At 41.8% G+C, this 23792-nt stretch overlaps 1 protein-coding gene across 3 annotated transcripts in view; it reads right to left on the bottom strand.

Annotated features, from left to right (window-relative positions):
* Positions 1 to 23792, bottom strand: part of LOC147526280 (kinesin-like protein KIF2A) — a 102371-nt gene that overhangs the window by 63790 nt on the left and 14789 nt on the right. For all 3 annotated transcript variants that reach the window (XM_086630246.1, XM_086630247.1, XM_086630248.1), the window contains exons 7-13: positions 17422 to 17476; positions 13368 to 13530; positions 7354 to 7444; positions 7146 to 7209; positions 6634 to 6725; positions 6251 to 6393; positions 5370 to 5574 (exon numbers count right to left, since the gene is read on the bottom strand). In XM_086630246.1, coding sequence (XP_086486372.1) covers positions 5370 to 5574; positions 6251 to 6393; positions 6634 to 6725; positions 7146 to 7209; positions 7354 to 7444; positions 13368 to 13530; positions 17422 to 17476 — 813 coding nt within the window. The remainder of the gene's footprint in view (positions 1 to 5369; positions 5575 to 6250; positions 6394 to 6633; positions 6726 to 7145; positions 7210 to 7353; positions 7445 to 13367; positions 13531 to 17421; positions 17477 to 23792) is intronic.

The raw sequence follows: 23792 nt of genomic DNA, 5'->3' as shown, positions 1-23792 counted from the left end.
TGGGAACTATCACCTAGGAAAGCGGAACTACTTATCTTGAACTGTTGCCTAGTTACATGAAGGGAAGCCCTGAGACCAGTGCAAGCTGGAAGACAAGGGGGTCATGACTGTTAGGAGAAGCTGCAACTCCTCCAGATAAGAAACGGCTAACAGGTCACCTGGAGACAGAGAAAGAATCCAATAAGGAACAAAGAAGATCCCAGACCAAAAATTACCATTGGACCAAGAGGCGTGTGTAAGGCTCGTGAACAGTGCATGAAGAACCGGTGCATGGACTGTAAGAGTATAAATGCCCAGGGATTCCTTTGTTCAGGGTCCCTCCCCAGTGGCACCCAGCTCGAGCTGCTCCTGTTGCTGTACCACTCAAATTATTTATTTTTTTAATCTGGAATCTGATGTCTGAGCCTCTGCTGCAGGAAACCTAGGACAAAGAATTTCTTTAAGAATATTGCTAGGGGTAAATGCTACAAGCTGCAGTTTGGGAGGTTCAAGTACAAACTTAAGAATAACTTTTTTTCCCAGCACATTTGTTTTAAGAAAAACAGGAAAAACAAAGTTTCCATTCTGAAAAGCTAGAAGAACCACTTATGGGGTCATCTTCTGAAGAAACGAGTAATATGAATGCTAGCATTCATAGTGATATTCACATGACATACTAGCACTGCTTTTAAGGATACTGTCAATTTCAGGAATAGTTTGTAGTTATACCAACCCATCTCCAGCCTTCTATAAACTTTCCTATGAGTCTCTTCTAACATTATAACACCTTTATCAATCATGTCATATGTTAGTATTTCTACTGAGCAGTAAAAAGCCCCAAAACTACCAGTATCTTGGCTATTCAAGGTTCTCCTAAAACCACTAACCACTACAATAATGACCACAATCACTACAATTACTAATGTTAGTCATTACCAGGATATTAAAAAAGGAATAGATTAATTTTTCATTACATAAATGAATAAGGCTGTCTATGCTATGCCCAATTTAAGCCATAGTAAGGAAGACAAAAAATGTCTAAGTAGGAAAGAATCATAGAATGGCATAGGCTGGAAGGGACCTTAGAGATCATCTAATCCAACCTCCCTGTCATGGGCAGGGACGCCTCTCAACTAGATCAGGCTACTCAAGGCTCCGTCCAACCTGGCCTTGAACACCTCCAGGGAGGGGGCATCTACAACTTCTCTGGGCAGTTTATTCCAAAGTCTCACCACCCTCGTACTGCAGAATTTCTTCCTAAGATCTAATCTAAATCTGTTCTCCTTCAACTTAAACCCATTTCCCCTTGTCCTGTCAGTGGACACTCTTGTAAAAAGTCCCTCCCCAGCCTTCCTGTAGGTTCCCTTCAGGTATTGGAAGGCAGCTATTAGGTCCCCTCGAAGTCTTCTCTTTTCAAGGCTGAACAATCTCAGCTCCCACAACCTGTCCTCGTAGCAGAGGTGCTCCAGCCCCCTGGATCATCTTTGTGGCCCTCCTCTGAACACACTCCAACAGATCTATGTCTCTCATGATGGGGACACCAGAATTGGACACAGTATTCAAGGTGGGGTCTCACAAGAGCAGAGTAAAGGGGGAAAATCACCTCTCTTGACCTGCTGACCACGCTTCCCTTGATACATCCCAGGATGCGGTTGGCCTTCTGGGCCACATGAGTGCCGGCTCATGTTGAGCTTCTCATCTATAAACACCCCCAAATCCTTCTCTTCAGGGCTACTGTCAACCCACTCTGTGCCCAGTTCATATTTGTGCCTAGGATTGGCCCGACCCAGGTGAAGGACCTTGCATTTTGACTTGTTGAAGCTCATGCAGTTAGCACTGGCCCATTTCTCAAGCCTATCAAGGTCCCTCTGGATGACATCTCTTCCCTCAAGTGAGTCCACAGCACCACACAGCTTGGTGTCGTCAGCAAACTTACTGAGGGTGCACTCAATGCCATCATCCATGTCGCTGACAAAGACGTTGAACAGCACTGGACCCAGAACAGACCCCTGAGGAACACCGCTTGACACTGGTCTCCATGTAGACATTGCGCCATTGACCACAACTCTTTGAGTGCGATCATCCAGCCAGTTCTTTATCCACCGTGTGGTCCATCTGTCAAATCCGTGTCTCTCCATTTTAGAGACAAGGATGTCATGTGGGACAGTGTCAAACGCCTTGCACAAGTCCAGGAAAATGACATCCGTTGCTTTACCCACATCAACCAGCGCTGTAGCTTTGTCGTAGAAGGCCACTAAATTAGTCAGGCACAACTTGCCCCTAGTGAAGCCATGTTGGCTGTCACCAACCACTCGGTTATTTTTTATGTGCCTTAGTACAGCTGCCCGGAGAATCTGTTCCATGATGTTACCTGGCACAAAGGTAAAGCTGACTGGTCTGTAGTTTCCTGGGTTGTCCTTGGTCCCTTTTTTAAAGATGGGGGTTATGTTCGCCCTTCTCCAATCTGTAGGAACCTCACCAGACTGCCAGGACCTCTCAAATATGATGGCTAGTGGCCTAGCAACTTCAGCCGCCAGTTCCTTCAGGACCCGTGGATGTATCTCATCAGGTCCCATGGACTTGTGCACCTTCAGGTTCTCTAGGTGTTCCCGGACCTGATCTGCTCCTATTCTGGGTGGTTCTTCACTCTCCCAGACCCAGCCAACATCCTCTGTGATTTGGGTGGTGTGGTTCGAGTGGTTGTCAGTGAAGACTAAGGCAAAAAAGTTGTTGAACATTTCAGCCTTCTCCATGTCCTCAGTAACCAGGTCACTTGTATCCTTCCGGAGAGGCCTCACATTCTCTCTCGTTTTTCTTTTTTCTCTCACATACCTATAAAATCCTTTTCTGTTATTTCTAATATCGCTGGCCAGATTTGACTCTGTCAGGGCCTTAGCTTTTCTAACCTGGTCTCTGAGTACACGAGCAACTTCCTTGTAATCATCCCAGGTTACCAGTCCCTGCTTCCATGCTTTGTGTACTCCCCTTTTGTATTTGATTTTAGCCAGGAGTTCTTTGTTTATCCATATAGGTCTCCTGGTGTTTTTGCCTGATTTCTTCCTTTTAGGGATGCAATGCCTTTGAACTCGGAGGAGATGATCCTTGAAAATCAACCAGCAATCTTGGGCTCCCAGTTCCTCCAGGGCTTTATCCCATGGCACACTACCAAGGAGGTTCCTGAAGCGGCGAAAGTCAGCTCTTCTGAAATCGAGGGTTTCAAGCTTGCTGAGCTTCCCCCTCTTAGCTGCCCTTAGGATCTCAAGCTCCACCATCTCATGATCACTGCAGCCAAGGCTACCCACGAGTCCAACATTACCTACCAGCCCTTCCCTATTGATGAGAACGAGGTCTAACATGGCACCTCTCCTTGTTGGTTCCTCTATCACTTGGATATGGAAGTTATCTTTAATGCATTCCAGGAATCCCCTGGATTGCTCATTCCCCGCCGTGTTGTTTTTCCAACTGATGTCAGGGTGGTTAAAATCCCCCATGAGGACCAGGGCTTGTGAACAAGCAGCAACTCCTATCTGCCTATGTAGGGCCTCATCCACTTGGTCCTCCTGATTGGGTGGTCTGTAGCACACCCCCACTGTAAAGTCTCCTACCCTTCCTTTCACCCTGGCCCACAGGCACTCAGTTCTTTTGTCATCGCTTGCCAGGTGGAGCTCCATGCATTCTAGCCGTTCATTGACATAGAGGGCAACACCCTGTTGCAACAAGAAAGCTACAGCTCCAAAGCAGGCCAAATGCACCTCCAGCACTCAGGAGGGAAATGCCCTGCTTTTAGGAGGAAACACCCCACCTTCTAGGAGGAAATGCCCCACCTTAATTAATTACAAATCACATGGTTCGCCAGATGGGTCAAGGCTATTGGTCTCTTGACCATCCAACTCCCAGAGTGATTGGCTGAATGCTACAGCACCTGTTTCAACTTTCCCAGTGTAACAAGCTACAGGTGTTTCTCAGCTAGCCTGCATGGGGAAAGAACTTTCACAGGATGCTGCAGCAGCTGGAAAATTTCTCCACAACACCCCCTCCTCATCTCTCCTGCCTGTCCTTCCTGAACAGTTTATACCCCTCTAGTCCAACACACCAATCACAGGAGTCATTCCACTATGTCTCTGTGATGCCAATCAGGTCATAGCACTGCAGGCTCACTAGCATCTCCAGCTCCTCTTGTTTATTGCTTAAGCTGCGGACATTCATATAGAGGCATTTGAGTTGGGTCCCTGATGAGGTACCCAAAGAGTACTCAAGAAAGAGTTATGTTGTTGGCTTTTTTTCTGTACTGCTGTCCTGGTTTCAGCCTGGACAGAGTCAGTTCTTTTTAGCAGCCAGAAGAGCTCTGTGTTTTGGTTTTAGTCTGAGACTTGCTCTGAGAAGAATGGTGATAGTGCACTGATGTTTATAGTTGGCACTGAGGCCTCAAGGACTTTTCAGCTGCCGTGTTCTTGCCAGTGTGCAGGAGCACAACATGCTGGGGTGAGCATGGCCGGGACAAAGGGCCCACAACTGCCCTTGTGATTTGAACTTAGACTTAGGATTGAGGGCCAAATGCCAACAAAGTATTCCATATCATGCAACGTCATGCCCAGTATATAGATGAGGGTTGACTGGAAAGTGCTCTTGCTCTTCCAGGAACTCTCTTCCAAGGGCTCTCTTGGAGTACTATCTTTCTCTGTCATTGTCTTTTTGGGCCTCTCACTTGTCTGGGATTTTGGTGTCAGGACTTACCTGTTTTGGGATTGTTAGCTGAGATGGGACAGGTGTTGGTCACCAGATGGTGAGCAATTACACTGCCGTGTTCTTGCCAGGGTGCAGGAGCACAACAGGATAGGGGGGAGCATGGCCAGGACGGGGGGTCCACGACTCCCCTTATGATTTGTACTTAGATTTAGGATTGAGGGTCGAACTGGCCAATGGAGTATTCCATATCATGCAGCGCCATGCCCAGTATAAAAATGAGGGTTAACCAGAAAGAAGTGCCTTTGCTCTTCCGGGGCTCTCACTCTCAGACTCTCGGAGTGCTCTCTCTCTCTCGCTTTCTTTTTGGGCCTCTTGCTCGTCTGGGATTGCGGTGTCTGGACTTATCTGTTTCAGGATTGTTATTCCGGGACGGAGTGTTCAATTCAACTACTGAGTATTTCTGGTTTTTTTTTTTTTTAAACTACATGCAAACTGATAGCACAATGTTTCTGCAATGTTTCTAATTGGGAATTACCAAGTGTTTCTTCAGACGTTTACAGGAAAAATCAATATGTTATTTTACTTGTCACATCAGTAGACAATGTAGAGAAGCAAAGCCTGCAAAACCACTCATTTTAAAAATCATTGTTATTATATGTAGAAGGCTTCCACCTACTCAAAGGCAATGGAAACATTTCAGTTACCTTGAGTGCTAAAAGGCTCTTGTTAATTTCCGCACCTTCCAGTCGTGTCTGCCTGTCTGCACTGGAAGTATCTGCTCCTCTTTCATTGCCAGCCAAATCAATCAGAGAAAATTTACCATGCAATTTCCCTTTCCTTCTGAGAATAATCTGAAACACTGCATGGCTTCGAGATGAGTGTGCGTTTGCAGATGTCTGGCCAGATGTCCTTTAACAAAAGGAAAGAAAAGAAGGACATATGAACAGGCAAAGGACCATACATGTTAAAAACACTACCCTCAGAACATTAGTTTTTTCAGGGCAGAGTCTTGTATTTATCTTAATAATTTGATGTACATAGTATAATTATACCTATTTTTCCAATTCTTCAAACAGAAATGGAAGATTAGTAACATTTTACCTCCCTCTTAAAAGCAAGAATAATCAGATCTCCAATGATTCCAGACTATCAGAGAGGTTACATGTAAAAGGCTGCCAATGGCATTTTAATCTGATCAGGCATCAGTGTATGCACAAGGCTAATTTTAAAAACACTAAAGTTGGATCTTAACAAAAACATAAAAATTTTATACTTCTGTCACTACATATCAAGGCCTTTTAGAACTGAAGAATCTGGCAGTATTCCAGATTATAAATGAATTTAAGTCAGTAAACTGGTTATATAATGCATGCAATTCACATCCTCTAGAAAAATCAGTCTGTATTTCTCTCTAGGAGAAAAACTCTATCTTTATTCAAAAGATAGGCAGATTCCTTACTTTCAGCCAACATTAGCAAAAACACTACTGCATGTTAAAAAGTCATCAATATGGAGAGACACAAAAAAAATCTTGTTCTGATTCTTTAATTTACAGTGAAAAATTGGTGGAAGCTATGGGAGATACCTGCAGCTGTTGCCTATTTCAATAAGCTTAAGAACATCTTCAACACATTTGACTTCCCATTCCTGTAATCCCACCACCTGGACTTGCTGTTTACCATCTTCTAACACTCTTAATTTTGTCTTCCTGTTCAACAAGTCAAAAACCTTGGGTGGGAGGGGAACAGAATAGTTAAAGAGGAGCTTTAAAAGACATTTTTGCTTCAAATCTCATATCAAAATATGCAAAGCATTCCATGCACAAACATGATTGGAAGGGAAGTGTAAAGAATTCTTTGAAATAAATCTTTTAGTATAGAAAGAAAAGAAATCTTTTATGTGACAAGCTCACAATCTTGTTTGTGAAAAAGAAATCCCACCTTCCTCAGAAAAAGATCAGGTACTTACCTTACCACTGTAGATCTCAAAAAATGTTGCATATACTTGAAGTTCTAACTTCTTATAGTTTGGCTTCTTTAGCATTAAAAAGACATCTTGAGCTGTGAATACATTTCCAAAATAAAAAGAAATCTAGTTATGTATTTTCATTTAGTGAAGACTGATTAATGCATATTGGTCTATTTTATAGCATCTCTCATATTTTTCAAGTGTAACAGATAGGGTCAGTCAATCAAGTAAAAAACACTGCAGTTTAAACTGCCACATTACATTGGAAGATGCAGAAGACCTCAAAATTGTAAACTAAATTAATCATCAGTTATATTTGTAACGTTTTTGAAATTATCTGTATATATATTTACTTTACTGCGTAAAGACTATACACCTAGGAACTATTTTTTATGTTACCAAAGCTCCACTGTAATGCAAAATATGTAGACTCTTATGTTTGTACAACAGGGAGTAGAAATATATTGACTTAAACTAATTTGCAAAAAGCCAACAGAACAATAAAGTCTCACCTGCAAGTGCATATATTCCTTTAGAACAATCTTGGTTCTTTCCTGAAAAGTCACCACCCATAGTCTAAATTAAAAAGAAAAAAAAGGCCAAAAATACACTATAAAGATCACAGAACGGTAACTTACATATTTGTTACTTATTAGAATTTATCAAAGTGTATCATACATAAAAAGAAGTGTATTGCTGACATGTAGAAGAAATACTTACATGGGTTTTTCCACTGCCTGTTTGTCCATATGCAAAACAAGTGGCCATTCCCCTTTCAAATATGATCTCCACTAACGGTCGAGCTGTAAACCTTAAATGCAAAAAACAACAGTACTTAAGAAACTTAATTACTTTAAGATGCCACATGACCACAAGGACACTATAAATTTTAAGGTCAGAAGTGACAAAACTGGTTCTGTACTTTGAGAGGCCAAAGGACATCTCCACATTAATTCCTGAACTAAAGACGCTACCAGCTCTAAGGCATTAAAATATCCTAAACAATTAAACGAAAGCTACAAAGTGTCTTCCATTTATTTTACAACAATATTATCCTCATTCAAACCCTGAGGAAAAAAAAATCCTTCTTTTAATGATGCAACATGGCACATCATACTACATGGAGTTTGGAGCTCCCTAAAGAAGATAGGATTAGAAGATATGGAAGTAGGACAGTGCAGCAGATAAATATTTAGATTTTGCCAATACAAAAATTCTGCTATAGTTTTGGTTTTGGTGTTTTTTTCCCTAAATCAGCTTTGAAGATTAAGTTTAGAAGACAGATGGCCAAAACAACATTGCAAGTCTTAATATTTTGAGAACATAGTTACGCTGAGAAAAGGCTCAAGAAAACATATACCCAAGCTCATCAGAATGGAAAAATCCAGTTATCCCTTAAGTATTATTTGATATGTCAAAAATATTCTCCAAAGTATCATTTTTCTATTTTAGAGAATTAACTTTTACTTTAAAAAACGTAGAGTTGTTGCTCCTACTTCAGCTGCTTATCACTATTACTTCATTAAAAACTCCAAAAGCAAAGGGTAACCTTATGGAGGGCTATCTCCACTAGGTGATGGAGGTAAAATTCTCTCTGCAACAGTCTCTCTAAACTTTTTCCAGGTGTTTAGACATAAAGTATGATTAGTGACAGAAACAAGAACAATTGTTTACACAAACACTGAGGTATTGCAACCTCCTTTCATTCCACTTTGGAACAAACACAAGATCACTTACAAAAATAATATGGGTAAGACCAAGCCATTCAGCAAACAAGGGTTATGCAAAAATCCAAGTTTAACTGAATCATCAATTTTCATCAAAAATGTACAAGATGATTCCTGATCAGTCTTAGTCTTTCATTTTTGCTTCCTCCAAACATATACTTCTTTTGTCCTCAAGAGGATATTCCCATGTTTCAGTGTTTGTTCTTTTTATATTTAAAATATAAATGTCAAGAAACTGATCCATCTAAGAAGCACATTCCATTATCTTTGTTTAATTGAGTTTGAAATTATTTATTTTGTTGATTTATAATAATTTATATAAGGCAAAATACAAACATATCTGGAAAAGTTTTTGTAAAACTCCAAATGGTACTATGCCAAAACAGTCCAACTTACTTTCTAGTAGAACCTTTATTGGCAATCTTGATCCTTCAGAAATATAAAATCTGATTCTCCTTTAAAATTCAAAAGGCATACCCATTCACACTAGTGCATGTTTTTTAATACTAAGGAAAACTTGCAACTCAGTGTTGTGACTCATGGATTCAAAAATATTTAAAATACAGCTTAAGTAAAATAATAATAAAAAATAAGAATAGTGCATTTCTCAAGAATGTTTTTCACTACAGAAATATAGTAAGTAATTTTAGCATACTGAAGAAAACTGGAATAACTTCTCACTTTTTTTTTTCCCCACTGTGACCCTGATAGTTCTGGTGAGAGCAGACGACGATACCTATCTTCCTCTTAATTGTGTTATTGCAGGAGGCCTTGAAGCAGATTATCCTTCATGTAATAATCATTATCATGCCATATGAGGGAGAAGGAAAAAGCCTATACTACTACACAGACTAGAGATTTACTGTTTCAGTATGAATACAATAATCTTTCAATATTTTCCCATATTATTATTAATTTATTATGTAACTAATTAAAATTGTCCAGAAGAAACTCAATACAAAAACATAATAATATTGTATGTCAAAACCAGCCCTCACATTTAAACACTATGCTCACAAAGACAAATAACAGGAAGGAAGGAGATTACAAGAACTGGTTATTAAGCAGGAGGAAAACTATTACAAGAGGCACATCTCACCAGCAAGATCACTCTCCCACAGCTCTTCAATATCAATTAACAAAAGATGCTACCAGTAGACAATCGAGACAGAAATTTCCAAGGGCATAGCTTTGCTGTTTAGAAGTCTTTTATTAGTGTAAGATAACAGACTAAAAAGATTTTACTTTGCTATCCTTCTCATATCAAGCATAAGACACAAGTTTTCATTTTCAAGGCCTTTTAATAATTCTTTTACTATGAATTTTCTCTTATCCACCAACAGGATGTTAGCAGCTAACATCAATCAGGATCATCAATGGTGATTGGTGACAGCCAACATGGCTTCACTAAGGGCAAATCCTGCCTGACTAATTCGGTGGCCTTCTATGATGAGGTTACGGCACTGATGGATAGGGGAAGAGCAACTGACATTGTCTACCTGGACTTATCCAAAGCATTTGATACTGTCCCACATGACATCCTTGTTTCTAAACTGGAAAGACATGGTTTTGATGGATGGACCACTCGGTGGAGAAGGAATTGGCTGGATGGTCACACTCAAAGAGTTGTGGTCAACGGTTCAATGTCCACGTGGAGGCCAGTGACGAGTGATGTTCCTCAGGGGTCAGTACTGGGACCAGTGCTATTCAACATCTTTGTTGGAGACATGGACAGTGGGATTGAGTGCACCCTCAGCAAGTTTGCAGATGACACCAAGTTATGTGGTGTTGTGGACACGCTGGAGGGAAGGGATGCCATCCAGAGGGACCTTGACAGGCTGGAGAGATGGGCCTGTGAAAACATCATGAAGTTCAACAAGGCCAAGTGCAAGGTCCTGCACGTGGGTCGGGGCAATCCCAAGCACAAGTGCAGGCTGGGCGGAGAAAGGATTGAGAGCAGCCCTGAGGAAAGGGACTTGGGAGTGCTAGTGGATGAGAAGCTCAACATGAGCCGGCAATGTGCGCTTGCAGCCCAGAAAGCCAACTGTATCCTGGGCTGCATCCAAAGAAGCGTGGCCAGCAGGTCAAGGGAGGTGATTCTGTCCCTCTACTCTGCTCTCGTGAGACCCCACCTGGAATACTGTGTTCAGCTCTGGAGTCCCCAACACAAGAAGGACATAGAGCTACTGGAACGAGTCCAGAGGAGGGCCACGAAGATGATCAGAGGGCTGGAGTGCCTCTGCTATGAAGACAGGCTGAGAGAGTTGGGGCTGTTCAGCCTGGAGAAGAGAAGGCTCCGAGGTGATCTTATAGCAGCTTTCCAGTGCCTAAAGGGGGCCTACAGGAAAGCTGGAGAGGGACTTTTGACAAGGGCATGTAGTGATAGGACAAGGGGCAATGGATTTGAACTGAAAGAGGGCAGATTTAGGTTAGATATAAGAAGGAAATTTTTCACTCTGAGAGTGGTGAGGCAGTGGAACAGGTTGCCTAGCAAAGTTGTGAATGCCCCATCCCTGGCAGTGTTCAAGGCCAGGTTGGATGAGGCTTTGGGCAACCTGGTGTAGTGTAGGGTTTCCCTGCCCATGGCAGGGGGGTTGGAACTAGATGATCTTTAAGGTCCCTTCCAACCCTAACCATTCTATGATTCTATACGATGCTAACTTTCACTTCCTAGTTGTTGGATTAACATAAGAATTAAGATATTTCTCTGTCACTGTTATAGTAGTCATTTTCTGGTTCAAATGGAATCCATTGCTTAGCATTAGTAGCAAGACTTGCTGAAGCCTTAGGCTGCAAGCTGGGAATTTTCTCCTAGATATGCTTTTGGTTGGGATAGAGTTAATTTTCTTCTTGAATCTGATATAGTGCTGTGTTTTGGATTTAGTATGAGAATAATGTTGATAACACACTGATGTTTTGGCTGTTGCTAAGTAGTGTTTATCCGAAGTCTAGGACTTTTTCTCTTTCCCATGTTCTACTAACAAGCAGGTGGTCAAGAAGCACATACCAGAAGATAAGGAGGCTAACTGTCAGCAGAAGTTGCAACTCGGCAAGATAAGAACAGTTAATGGCCTGGAGACAGAGAAAGAATCCAATAAGGTATAAGAAGATGCCAGACCAGAAATCACCATTGGACCAAAAGGGCACATGAAGAACATGTGAGGGGCAGATGCATAGGTGTAAGGATATAATTGTCCAGGGATTTCTTTGTCCGGAGTCCCTCTCTGGAGGCACCCAGCTTGAGCTGTTTTTTCTGGCTGTACCTGAATAATTTTTTTTTTTTTTTAAGAATTTTTAAGATTCGAAACCTGAGACTCTGCTGTGGGAAACCTAGAGTTGAGTCTGAAGGAAAAGGAAGCACCAGAGAGTGAGTGTGTGTGTGAGCAAGGAGTTGAAAGGGGAACCCATCAGCTCACTGGAGTTGCCTGCTGCAAAGGGACTTTGGTCCTAGCAGTTAAAGCCTCAGGTGGTGTGAGTGTGACTCCTTGAATGGTGTGTGGATGCTCGGGCAAGGGCCTCTCCTTTAACAGTCACTACTCCTTAAGGCTATGGGAAGCACTTTCTAAGCATAAGGAAAATTATCTTCATCAAATTCCTTTCTAATATCAATATTTCTCACAAAAATCTTCACAATATTTAGAATATGTACCAAGATTATGACCTGTCATGATGTCTAACCTTGCCTGCTACTGTTTCTAATCCATTTAGTGACGTGTACAAGGTTAACAGCTACTTCAAAACAAGCTTTTAAAAGTGCTGTGTGCATTATTCTGTTCCAACTGTGGAAGTGAAACAGAAGAATAAAGGAGAAAATGGAGATCCAATGTTGTGGTTTAGGCCACACCACCAACTAAACTCCACACAGCCATTCGCTCACCCTCCCCCACCTCCCAGGTATGGGGAAGAGAATTAAAGGGGAAAAGGGAAAGAGACCCGTGGGTTGAGATAAGAACAATTTAATATTACTACTACTACTATATGAATATAATTGCTCACCACCCCTTGACCAAGGCCTGTCCCGTCCCGGACTAATGATCCCGAAACAGATAAGTCCTGACACCGCAATCCCAGACAAGCGAGAGGCCCGAAAATAGAGAGTGAGACAGAGAGAGCACTCCGAGAGTCTGAGAGTGAGAGCCCCGGAAGAGCAAAGGCCCTTCTTTCTGGCTGTCCCTCATTTTTATACTGGGCATGACGTTGCATGATATGGAATACTCCATTGGCCAGTTTGACTCTCAATCCTAAGTCTAAGTTCAAATCATAAGGGGAGTTGTGGACCCTTTGTCCCAGCTCTGCTCTCCTCCAGCATGTTGTGCTCCTGCACACTGGCAAGAACATGGCAGCTGAAAAGTCCTTGAGGCCTCAGTGCCAACTACAAACATCAGTGCGCTGTCAGCGTTCTTCTCAGAGCAAGTCTCAGACTAAAACCAAAACACAGAGCTCTTCTGGCTGCTAAACAGAACTAACTCTGTCCCAGCTGAAACCGGGACATCCAAATACCTTGGGGATGGAGGGGGAGGGGGGGAGGGTGTGGTGTGCGTCTTTGTTGCTGTTTTTTTTTTAAACCAGAAAGATTCAGCATTTTGAGCAAATTAGCTCTATGTACCTCTATGTTACATCAGCTAGATTGCTTCCAACAGCCAAAATAGCTCTCAGCAACAGAGCAAATGTAACCTCTCTCTCTCTCTCTGTATTCTTTCCCCACTCTCTCCTGATTTGTTTGCTTCCTGAGGAGGCAATACATGCTAGAGCCTGGAAAGGCAGGGCTTGGAGGAGGACTAAGAGCAGGACTGGGGTCAACAGAAGCGGAGATGATATTGCAGATGAAAAATTCAGGATAAACAGAGCTTAACCAAAAGTAAACAGGCAAAAGAATGGAGGTAGCAATATACATATCTGATAACAGAGAATAGAAGTAAAGTCCATGACCAAGTTAAGTCCACAGTTATTGACATGGAAGATACATGAGAAAAAAGATTCACAAAAAAAAAAAGCACGTACACATACCTGTAAACCATTTCATTAGGAGCCGTGTCATCAAAGGCATAATCAAAACGAAAAGTTTGGTTTTCTAGGTACCTTTTTAAATCCACCTTTTGTTTTGGTTCATGTACCATCACAACATCTTTACTAGGAATTGTTATTACATCAAGGTCTTTCATTAAAGTTTCTATAAAATAAATGAAATATACATATTTAAGTAGCAACACTGCTATTTTTTGCATTTTTTCATTGTTTACACTCTTATAACATCTCAGATAACACAGCTCCTCCAAGTAACAACACTGCAATGGACTTGGGCTTCTGATACCTAGATAGTAATATGCTAAGTAAGAGATTTCATTTTCAAAGTCTAGTCATCCTATCCTACCAAGTGATAGAAAGTAAAGAGAGGTTGTATAAAGTTGATTAAAAAAACTAAGATCATTAATTATAGCATTATCATTATAGCTTCATTTAAAAATTTTGTCTTTTTAGTTTCCCTAAATCTCTAAAGTTACAGTCATATGTTCACAGCTTTCAATAAGAAAAAAAAATGTTTTCATTCTATACAGACATTTTCATTTGTATATTCCTCCTGGAATCTTAAGTATACATCTTTAATATAGAATTTCTCTAAAGTAAAATCCTAAATCTAAAATTTATCTTGTAAGCAGAAAAAGCTGAAAATGCCAAGGATGCGTCCTATCACTGGGAATGAACAAAAGCCATCTAGTGAGTTCCCAGGTTATAATTACTACACAACATTACAATTTATTGCTAATTGTTGTGTGAGATATGACTCAGCAAAACAGAGAACCCAGCATTCCATGATATGCACAAAAATAAAGATCCTTTCTGTGTACAGTCAGGATCACTAATGTGTCCAACTTGCATTTCTATGTAAAATTTCTTAAGGTATGCAGTTCAAGAATTTGACGTGGCTTTATACAATCAGATAGAAATCTTTTCATCAGTTAACATACTGTTCAAACAGTACAATGGTTACCATTGCATGACATTACACACCAACAGGAATATGCATTCAAATCACTATATAATCAATTTTTCAAATGCACTGCAATAAAATAAAATCCAATTATTGTGCAGTAATCACAGAGAAGAAATAAGGAATAGTGTTGAAAAGATATATATAAAAAGGTCAATTTGCACCAAAAGCTATTCAGCTAAAGCAGTCAAAAGCTGTTTTTTCTTAAATGAGTGTTTGGAATAAGACATTTATCTGCTCCCAGCTATTATGACAACCTGTGTTCCTTGCTGACAAAAATTTGAAATAGTGTCACTGAAATCCACTGCATAATTACATAATTTCTCAATTAATTGAGATGAATTAAATAATTCTCAATTGATGAATTGAGATGAATTGAGATGAATTGAGATGAATTGATTAATTGAATTCTCAATTCATCCAAAGCAGCGTGGCCAGCAGGTCGAGGGAAGTGATTCTGCCCCTCTACTCTCGAGAGACCCCACCTGTAGTGCTGCGTTCAGCTCTGGAGTCCCCAACACAAGAAGGACATGGAGCTGTTGGAGCAGGTCCAGAGGAGGGCCATGAAGATGATCTAAGGGCTGGAGCACCTCTCCTATGAAGACAGGCTGAGAGAGTTGGGGCTGTTCAGCCTGGAGAAGAGAAGGCTCCAGGGAGATCTTATTGCAGCCTTCCAGTACTTAAAGGGGGCTTACAGGAAAGCTGGAGAGGGCCTTTTTACAAGGGCATGTAGTGATAGGACAAGGGGTAATGGATTTAAACTGAAAGAGGGCAGATTTCGATTGGATATAAGGAAGAAATTTTTCACTCTGAGGGTGGTGAGGCACTGGAACAGGTTGCCCAGAGAAGTTGTGGATGCCCCATCCCTGGAATTGTTCAAGGCCAGGCTGGATGAGGCTTTGGGCAACCTGTTCTAATGGAAGGTGTCCCTGCTCATGGCAGGGGGTTGGAACTAGATGATCTTTGAGGTCCTCTTCCACCCCAAACCGTTCTATGATTCTATGAATTAAAAATATGTCACAAAAATAAAAATCTTAAAATATGAATCTGAAGACCTACTTCCTGCGAAGTCAATCCACAGAACGATTGATGCTGAGAACACCTAAAGACTTTGGTGATATTTCTGTGTTTGTGAGACTGAGAGAAATTGATTTGTACACTTGATTTCTATTAAATTCTTAGAGAATTTCAAAATACAGAACATGAAAGGGGAAAGATAATATTTTTTATGTATTGTTATTGCAATAATAAAGGAAAACCTATATTTTTTCTCTTCTGGGGATTACATACTAATATCTTTGATTCCTTTATACTTTTCAATTTTAAAGCATGGCATGAGAAATATTGTTTCCTATGAACTTTCAAAAATTAAGTGCATGTTCTCAGAAGACTGTATTATGTGGGTACTAGATTATCTCTATGGCTTCTCCCCAGCATAGATTATTTCATTAATACCTTTTTATTATAGCTTCTTCTTAAAAATGCAAAATAACTTTAGTGCCAACCTCATTTTTACTCATCTTCCTACCAGCACCTCAGAACTTTTTTTTTTTAATAGCTCCAGACCACTAATACCCAAGATATGCTACTTGCACAGAATCAAATACCACTTCTGAATACCAACTCATGATTCATAGTAACTTGCTGTCATTTACTGTAATTTCACTTTGTCCACCTTCAGTGCAGGTAGAAGGCAACATTCCCCTCAAATGTATCACGTTTATAATTCATATTTTACTGAAGATAACCTCCAATGCTAAAACAGAAATTGAACTGATACCAGACTTGTATATTGAATGCCCTTATTACATAGGTTGTGCAAAATAATTTCAATCAATCAATTTTTGAGATTATGCATTTCTTTCAGATCAATAAAAGAAAAAATATAGAGAATAAGAAAACAGTAAAAGTCAAAATAAAGAAAAGAAAGGGTAGGGGAAGCTGCAACATGGAGGGAAAAAATAAGACAAAAGAAAACTAACTATATACTGACATCAACATATGTTTTCCCTTTCCTATACAATTCTCCCATTTTCCTCTGAATATGCTCCAGATAGTCCTCAATGTGTAGTTCTGACAGTAGAAAAATAATAAATGCATTCCATGTCGTTTCAGAGTCAGAGTGATGTTCTTTGAGTCCTTTAGCTAAACAAAATATAACAAAAAGAGAAGGAAAGAAACATCTTTCAAAATTAAAGTCAGCTTACTTTAGTGCTGGATTCAGACAGGCTGCAATCCAGAAGCATTTGCGGTTCTTAATTTCCCACTGAAAGTGAAGAACTTCATAGAAAGATTGGGATTTAACTGGAGTTGAAAACCTAAATGTTTGGGTTTTTTTTTGAATACAGACTCCAGTCTGATCAGCAGGCAGCAAGAAAAAAGTTGTAATACTAATTGTACATAAAAAGAAGTCATTAGAGAGTGATTCCAGTACCTAAAAATAGTTATTTAGTGCCATTTCATATGTCCTAGGGTATCCTGCCCAGCCCTGAGCAGCAACTCCAGGAAATACAAGTCTCCAGTTTATCTGTAACTTGCTAGACCTGTGAGGATGTCTTGGACACCCTTGGGCACCTTACATGTCAGAGGACATCAACATTCAGGCACGTGAATTGTTCCCTTGATGTCTGATTCAAGACCACTTGAAAGTATAAATATGCATGTATTAAAAAAACGTAGAAAAGTTTTCATTGGTAGCTCACTGAACAGGAGACCACTTAAAGGATAGTTTAAAAGAATGGTGTTCCTAACACAATGTAAGAATACTGAAGAAATTACAGTAGAATTAATTGCCAGATCAACTAAACACATCCTAGATGACCTTGGGAAAAAATTAGTCTCTCTGTGCCTCAGCTCCCAGTCCATAAAATGGTGACAGTTAAACTACTTTTCTCCTCGTCTTTATCCAGGTTATGATAAGTCTATGAATTTTCTGGATCCCTCACACATATTGTCTAGTATAACAGAGTTGCACCTTTGATCAGTATTTCTAGATCTCTTTAATACAAATAATATTACTATCAGAAGCAGCTTTTCAGAGAAAAAGTCCTGCAAAATCTTAAATGGCCATACCTTTTTTATTGAGTGGTCGTTTTCGTACACAAACACATATCCTGTGCTCATCAATCTACAAAGGAAACAATCTTTCAGTGAATTATACCCCAATTCCAGTTGTACAATATTTTACTTCTATACTTGAATTAATTAATCAATCATTTAAACAAAGAGAAATTTCCAAGAGAGAGAGTTCTCCGAACGTGTAAAAGCCCCTTGCGTCTGCACAATAACCAAGAACCCAAAAGGGAGAACCATACATTAATAAAACTCCCTGCAGACAGTGATCTGATCCTGCAGAGTACCAGGTACATCTTGGAACATTGCAAACAAATCCAGCTGTAACGGGGTAGATACGCTATTGACAGAAATTGTCACAATCTCTTGGATCATGCCCTGGTAGAATTCTCAATCTTGAGGGGTACAGGATGGGTAAAAAGTAGAGTCAGGACCCTAAACCTCAGACCTCAAAGGTAAAGTAGCAAAAGAGAGCCAGAAGATATTTAAAATACATTTTTCTTACGGCGCAAGAGCTCGCAATCCCGATGTGCAAGAAGTCGGGCAGGGGAGGCAGGAGGCCAGCTTGGCTAAGTCAAGGCCTCTTAGCCAAACTAAAACACAAAACCAAATTACATAGGCAGTGGGGGCAGGAATGCATATCCTGGGAAGATTATAGGTATATGGCCCAGGAGTGCAGGGAGGGGATCAGGAAAGCCAAGGCACAGCAGGAGATGAACTTGGCTAGGGATGTAAAAAATAACAAGGGATTCTTCAGGCACATAGGACAACAAAGGAAAGTGAAAGAAACTCTACCAACCTACAATGAGTGAAATAGGAGACCTGGCTACAACTGACATGGAGAAGGCTGAGGTACTCAATGACTTCTTTGCCTCAGTCTTCACTGGCAAGAGCTCCAGCTGCACAGCCCAAGTCACAAAAGGCAAAGGCAGGGACTGGGAGAATGAAGAACCACCCACTGTAGGAGAAGACCAGATTCAAGACCATCTAAAGAATCTGAAGGTGGACAAGTCCATGGGACCTGATGAGATGTATCCACGGGTCCTGAGGGAACTGGTAGATGAAGTTGCTAAACCATTATCTATCCTATTTGAGAAGTCATGGCAGTCTGGTGAAGTTCCCACCAACTGGAAAAGGGGAAACATAGCCCCCATTTTTAAAAAGGGAAAAAAAAGACCCAGGGAACTACAGGCCAGTCAGTCTCACCTCTGTGCCCGGCAAGATCATGGAGAAGATCCTCCTGGAAAATTCCTCCTGGAAACTATGCTAAAGCACATGGAAAAAAAGGAGCTGATTTGTGACAGCCAACGTGGCTTCACTAAGGGCAAATTGTGCCTGACAAAATTGGTGGCCTTCTATGATGGGGTTACAGCGTTGGTGGATAAGGGAAGAGCAACTGACGTCATCTACCTGGAATTGTGCGAAGCATTTGACACTGCCCCACATGACATCCTTGTCTCTAAACTGGAGAGACATGGATTTGATGGATGGACCTGATACGGGGATAGGTATAGGAGTAGGCATAAGACTACATAAGACTATATTAGCTATTATTTCTATGGATAGGGATAAGAATAGGCATAAGACTCTGGGAAATACATAGCTCTGTGAAATAGCTCTGTGAATTGCTAGAAGTTATCAAATACTAATCCCTGCTTTGAAACACTAACTACCCAAAAAGAAGGCCTGTAAGAGAGACAAAATAAATGATGGCAAGGTTGTAACTCATGACCCATAGGGAGAAAAACAGACAAAGAGGAGAGATAAGGACTAACGAGAACTAACATTTGTCTTCAAGCAATAACAAGTAGGAGACAACCAGATGTCCACTCAAGGCCAGGGAAACGGTTTGGCTCTACAGGCCCAGCCAAAACAAGAGTTTTAGAGTTTTAGGGAAGAAGTGAAAACACACAGCGAGGAAGACCTACGGCCTTCATCCCAAAGACCCCTGCCCACGACCACCAGGAGGCGTGTCAAGGAGGAGCCTGAGGCGGATCCTGAGGCGGGGGCTATGGAAATGATCTCCAGGGAGAGACTGCCCTTTTGGGGGAGGGGGTGACGAGTATGTCTGTATAAATACAAGAAAAACTGCTACGGCGGGTGTGCACGTTTGTGGTGGAGCGATCCCCCGTGCACCCAGCGCTGCAATAAACATACCTACTTTACAACTTTCCAAGTTGTGGAGTCTGTTTCCGCACCTCAGTTTTGGCGAGCCAGCCAGGAGACTCTCTGCTCGACTGTGGAACCGACTGCGGAGCGGACGCCCCTAGGCGCGCCCCGAGAACTTTCCTCGGAGGAGCCTCCTCTCCTCAGCCGATTACCCAGAGGCAGACAAGGACTTCCTGAGCCGCGGACAAACGGTATGTTTGGGTAAGAATGGCCGGAGACGTCCGGCGTATGGGGCTGCTGGTAAATCGCGCGGAGACGTCCGGCGTGCAGCATTGTCCCCGGGCAGGGCAGGGTGCCCTGCGGTAAGGAGGGCCCTGGGGAGTTTGCTGCCTTAGAGGATCAGAGACTGGTGAGCTGGAATCTGTGCCAGCAAGATCCAGAGACTGAAAACAGAGACTGGTGAGCTGGAATCTGTGCCAGCAAGAACCAGAGACTGAGACCAGGGACTGGTGAGCTGGAATCCAGATCCGGAGACTGGGCCAGCAAGAACCAGGGACTGGCAGGCCGCTAGCGATCTTGCGAGCAGATCGAGCAAACTCAGAGGCTGTCGCTACTTCCCTGAATGGCGAGGCGCCGTTTTGGCATTTCACTTGGGCGCCCGAACACTGAGTCTGACACAGAGGGGTGGGTAAGTAGCGCAACCTCACAGTCATATGGCTTATGGAATATTAGCAGCTGCAGAAGGGGTAATAGCTGGATCGGTAATTGTCTGTTATCTGCTCTGTTATATGTTCTTTTGTTCCTGTCGTTCTGTGTTTTGTGTAAGTAACAAGAGAAGCCATTTCGTTCCAGCCGCACCTGGCCCTATACCCTGAAAAGGGTGAGAGGTGTCAGAAAGCAATGGGGACGATTTGAAATCTCTATATACTGTTATCTATTGCAAAATCTGGTACCATGTATTTCGTAAAGTTTATACCATTCAAAGTTTATATCGTCTAACATCAGCGCATGTAATAAGGCCTTTTAATGTTTGTATAAGTTTGCCAGGCTAGCCCTGAAATGTGTGATTTTGTGATTAATCACTGAGTGAGTGTTTAAGCAAGTGAGACGCAGCCTGGCTGTGGAGCAAGTGTGCCGTTCTGATCCATGGTCCCGTGTTCTCTGCGAGGAGAGCGGCCGGAGATGAGTGAAGCGTGTGATACCGTAAAAGCGTACGTGTGAGTGGGTGAGACGTGTAGTTGTGCACAAGGCGAGTGCAGAGTCCGAATCCGTGGTTCAGTTCTCCCACGAGGGAAACAGCCGGAGACGGACAAAGCGAGTGACAAACTAAAAATTGTATTATTATTATTCACATGAGCATCAGACAGAATATTAAGGTGCAGTTAAAAGGGAGAAATGGAGTAAAGGGAAAGTAAGTGAAATGGGGGGAGGAAAAAGTAAACCTTCTGAAAAATCCCCTTTGGGATGTATATTAACACACTGGAAAGATATAGTGGGACAAGGAGGCACGGAGAATACGAAGAAACTAATCAAATATTGTAACCAATGGTGGCTGCTTTATAAGCTAGAAAATGAAGCTAAATGGCCCAGTGAGGGTGGAACACTAAACTATGACACGCTTTTACAATTAATGTGTTGTTCCTAAGAAGGGAAGAAAAATGGGATAAAGTTAAATACGCAGATATGCTCTTTGTTCTCCGAAATAACCCTGAATGACAGAGAGATTGCAGACTAATGCCTCCACGGGATCCCATAGTCCTTGCATTAGAAAAGGAAAACAAGAGGGAAAACAAAAATAAATTAAAAAGCTGCTGCTCAGCCTGCAGCATTGGACAAAGGTGTACTAGAAAAAGTAAAACCCGCCAGGGCACAGAAAAAGATCTAACTGATATTTTCAAGCCTCCCCCTCAGTCTCAGGAGCAAAATGAGGACTCAAACGAGACCCCTACTCCTCCAGACAGCCCGATATCCTCCCGCACTAAGAAAAAACGGCCAGCGGCAGCAAAGCAGCCAACAGCAACAATTCTGCAGGCACCCCTCCGGGAAGTAGTAGGACCGGATAGTGGGACAATAAGAATTAAGGTACCATTTTCCTATAATGATTTAAGGGAATGGAAGACAGCTGCTCAGGAATATCGCAGCGATACAGTAAGCACCACCCAAAATCTTAGATTCATAATAAAGCAGCGCAACCCTGATTGGAATGATATGCAATTATTGCTAGAATGTTAACTGAGACAAAGAAACAATTAGTCAGAAAAACTGCCGAGGATCTTGCAAAAGATCACTATGAGGCTAGGGGAGGAACAAAAGGAAATAGAATTTTTACTAGATACGGTGGCAACATACTCCGTTTTAAATCAAGCCTTAATGCCTTTAGGAAATTATTACATTGTAGTAAAAGGAGCAACTGGCCAGAGTGAAAAGGCTTACTTTTTGAATTTTTAAAATATAAACTGGTTAAGCAAGTGGGCATTCATAAATTCTTGTATATGCCAAACTCCCCAAAAGCCCTTTTGGGAAGAGATCTATTAGAACAATTGGGAGCCACGATAAAATTCAAGAAAGGTGAAATTACTCTGGAGGTAAATGATCATCAGTATGTACAAATAATGAGCTTGCTTTTAGTTAATATTCCCACAGAAGGAAAAATCGACACGGAAATCACTGACCGGGTGTATCCAGGAGTTTGGGCAACTGATGTACCAGGATGTGCCACAAATGTCCAGCCAGTGGTAATAAATTTGAAAAGCGAACACAGAGCGGTAAGAATTAAACAATACCCACCAAAAAGAAGATAGGGTCCAATCATAGAAACAAAATAGCAGAGGATCAATACACTGTGGTTGCTAATCCATATACCCTGTTAACCACTCTGACTCCTGATTTGACTTGGTTTACAGTTTTAGATTTAAAAGATGCCTTCTTTTGCCTCCCTCTCCATGAAGCCAGTCAGAAAATCTTTACTTTTGAATGGGAAAATCCCAAGAGTGGTCGAAAGACCCAGCTCACGGTGTTGCCACAAGGTTTTAAGAACAGCCCTACGATTTTCAGAAACCAGCCAGCAAAAGACCTAGAGTCACGGGAACCACCACAAGAAGAAAGAAAAGTATTACAATATGTAGACGACCTCCTTACCGCGACCAAGACCAGAGAATCCTGTGTCATCTGGACTGTAAGTTTACTAAATTTTCTTGGGCTCCAGGGGTACCGGGTTTCTCAGAGAAAGGCACAAACAACATTGCAACAAGTTACATATCTTGGGTATGAAATCAGTGCTGGTCTGCGTTTCCTGGGTCAAGCCCGGAAAGAAGCCATATGCCAGACCCCCCAACCACAGACTGTGAAAGAGCTACGAACTTTCTTAGGAATGATGGGGTGGTGTCGGCTCTGGATATACAACTATGGCTTGCTTGTTAAACCACTGTATTCTTTAGTAACATCCAGCCAAAAATACCTCCAATGGGATACGGAGCATTCCACCAGCTGAAAAAGGCCCTGGTGTCAGTGCCAGCACTGGGACTTCCTGATGTGAGTAAACCATTTTTCTCAGAGAATAGCATTAGGGATACTGGCATGGGACCTGGGACCATGCAGACGAGCTGTGGCGTACTTTTCCAAACAACTGGATGTTGCCGCAAAAGGATGGCCCAGTTGCCTGAGGGCAGTGGCAGCAGTCATCCTGAATATTCAAGAGGCCCGGAAGTTTACCTTAGGCCAGAAAATGACTGTTTTTGTGTCCCACACAGTGTCCACGGTCCTTGAAGCAAAAGGGGGACATTGGCTCTCCCGCAGAGGTTCCTGAGGTATCATGGCCGAACAGGATGATGTTGAAATTATAACTACTAACATTGTTAACCCAGCTTGATTTCTCAGTGGGAACACTGGAGAACGAGTGAATCGTGACTTTCTCGAAACAATTGAGGCAACACACTTCAGCCGCGCTGACTTCAAAGATGCCCCCATGAAGGGGGTAGAACACTGGTTCACAGACGGAAGCAGTTATGAGTGGAATGCGACATTTGGGATACGCCGTCACCACTTCTGAAAAGGTAATAGAATCGGGACCATTACCAACTGACACCTTGGCACAGAAAGCTGAAATCATAACCCTGACTCGAGCTCTAGAAAGAGCTGAAGGAAAAGCTATCAAGCATGCAGAGAGACTTTAAAATTTTTAATGCAGTACAACTTCCTGAAAAAGTGGCAATTATGCACATCGGCACACCAGAAGGTGAGCACAGAATTGGAAAGAGGGAATG

This window comes from Tauraco erythrolophus, chromosome W, assembly GCF_009769465.1.
Source record: "Tauraco erythrolophus isolate bTauEry1 chromosome W, bTauEry1.pri, whole genome shotgun sequence".
Classification (NCBI taxonomy): Eukaryota; Metazoa; Chordata; class Aves; order Musophagiformes; family Musophagidae; genus Tauraco; species Tauraco erythrolophus.
The sequence above is the reverse complement of the archived record's forward strand: the minus strand, read 5'-3'. Positions and strand labels throughout refer to the sequence as shown.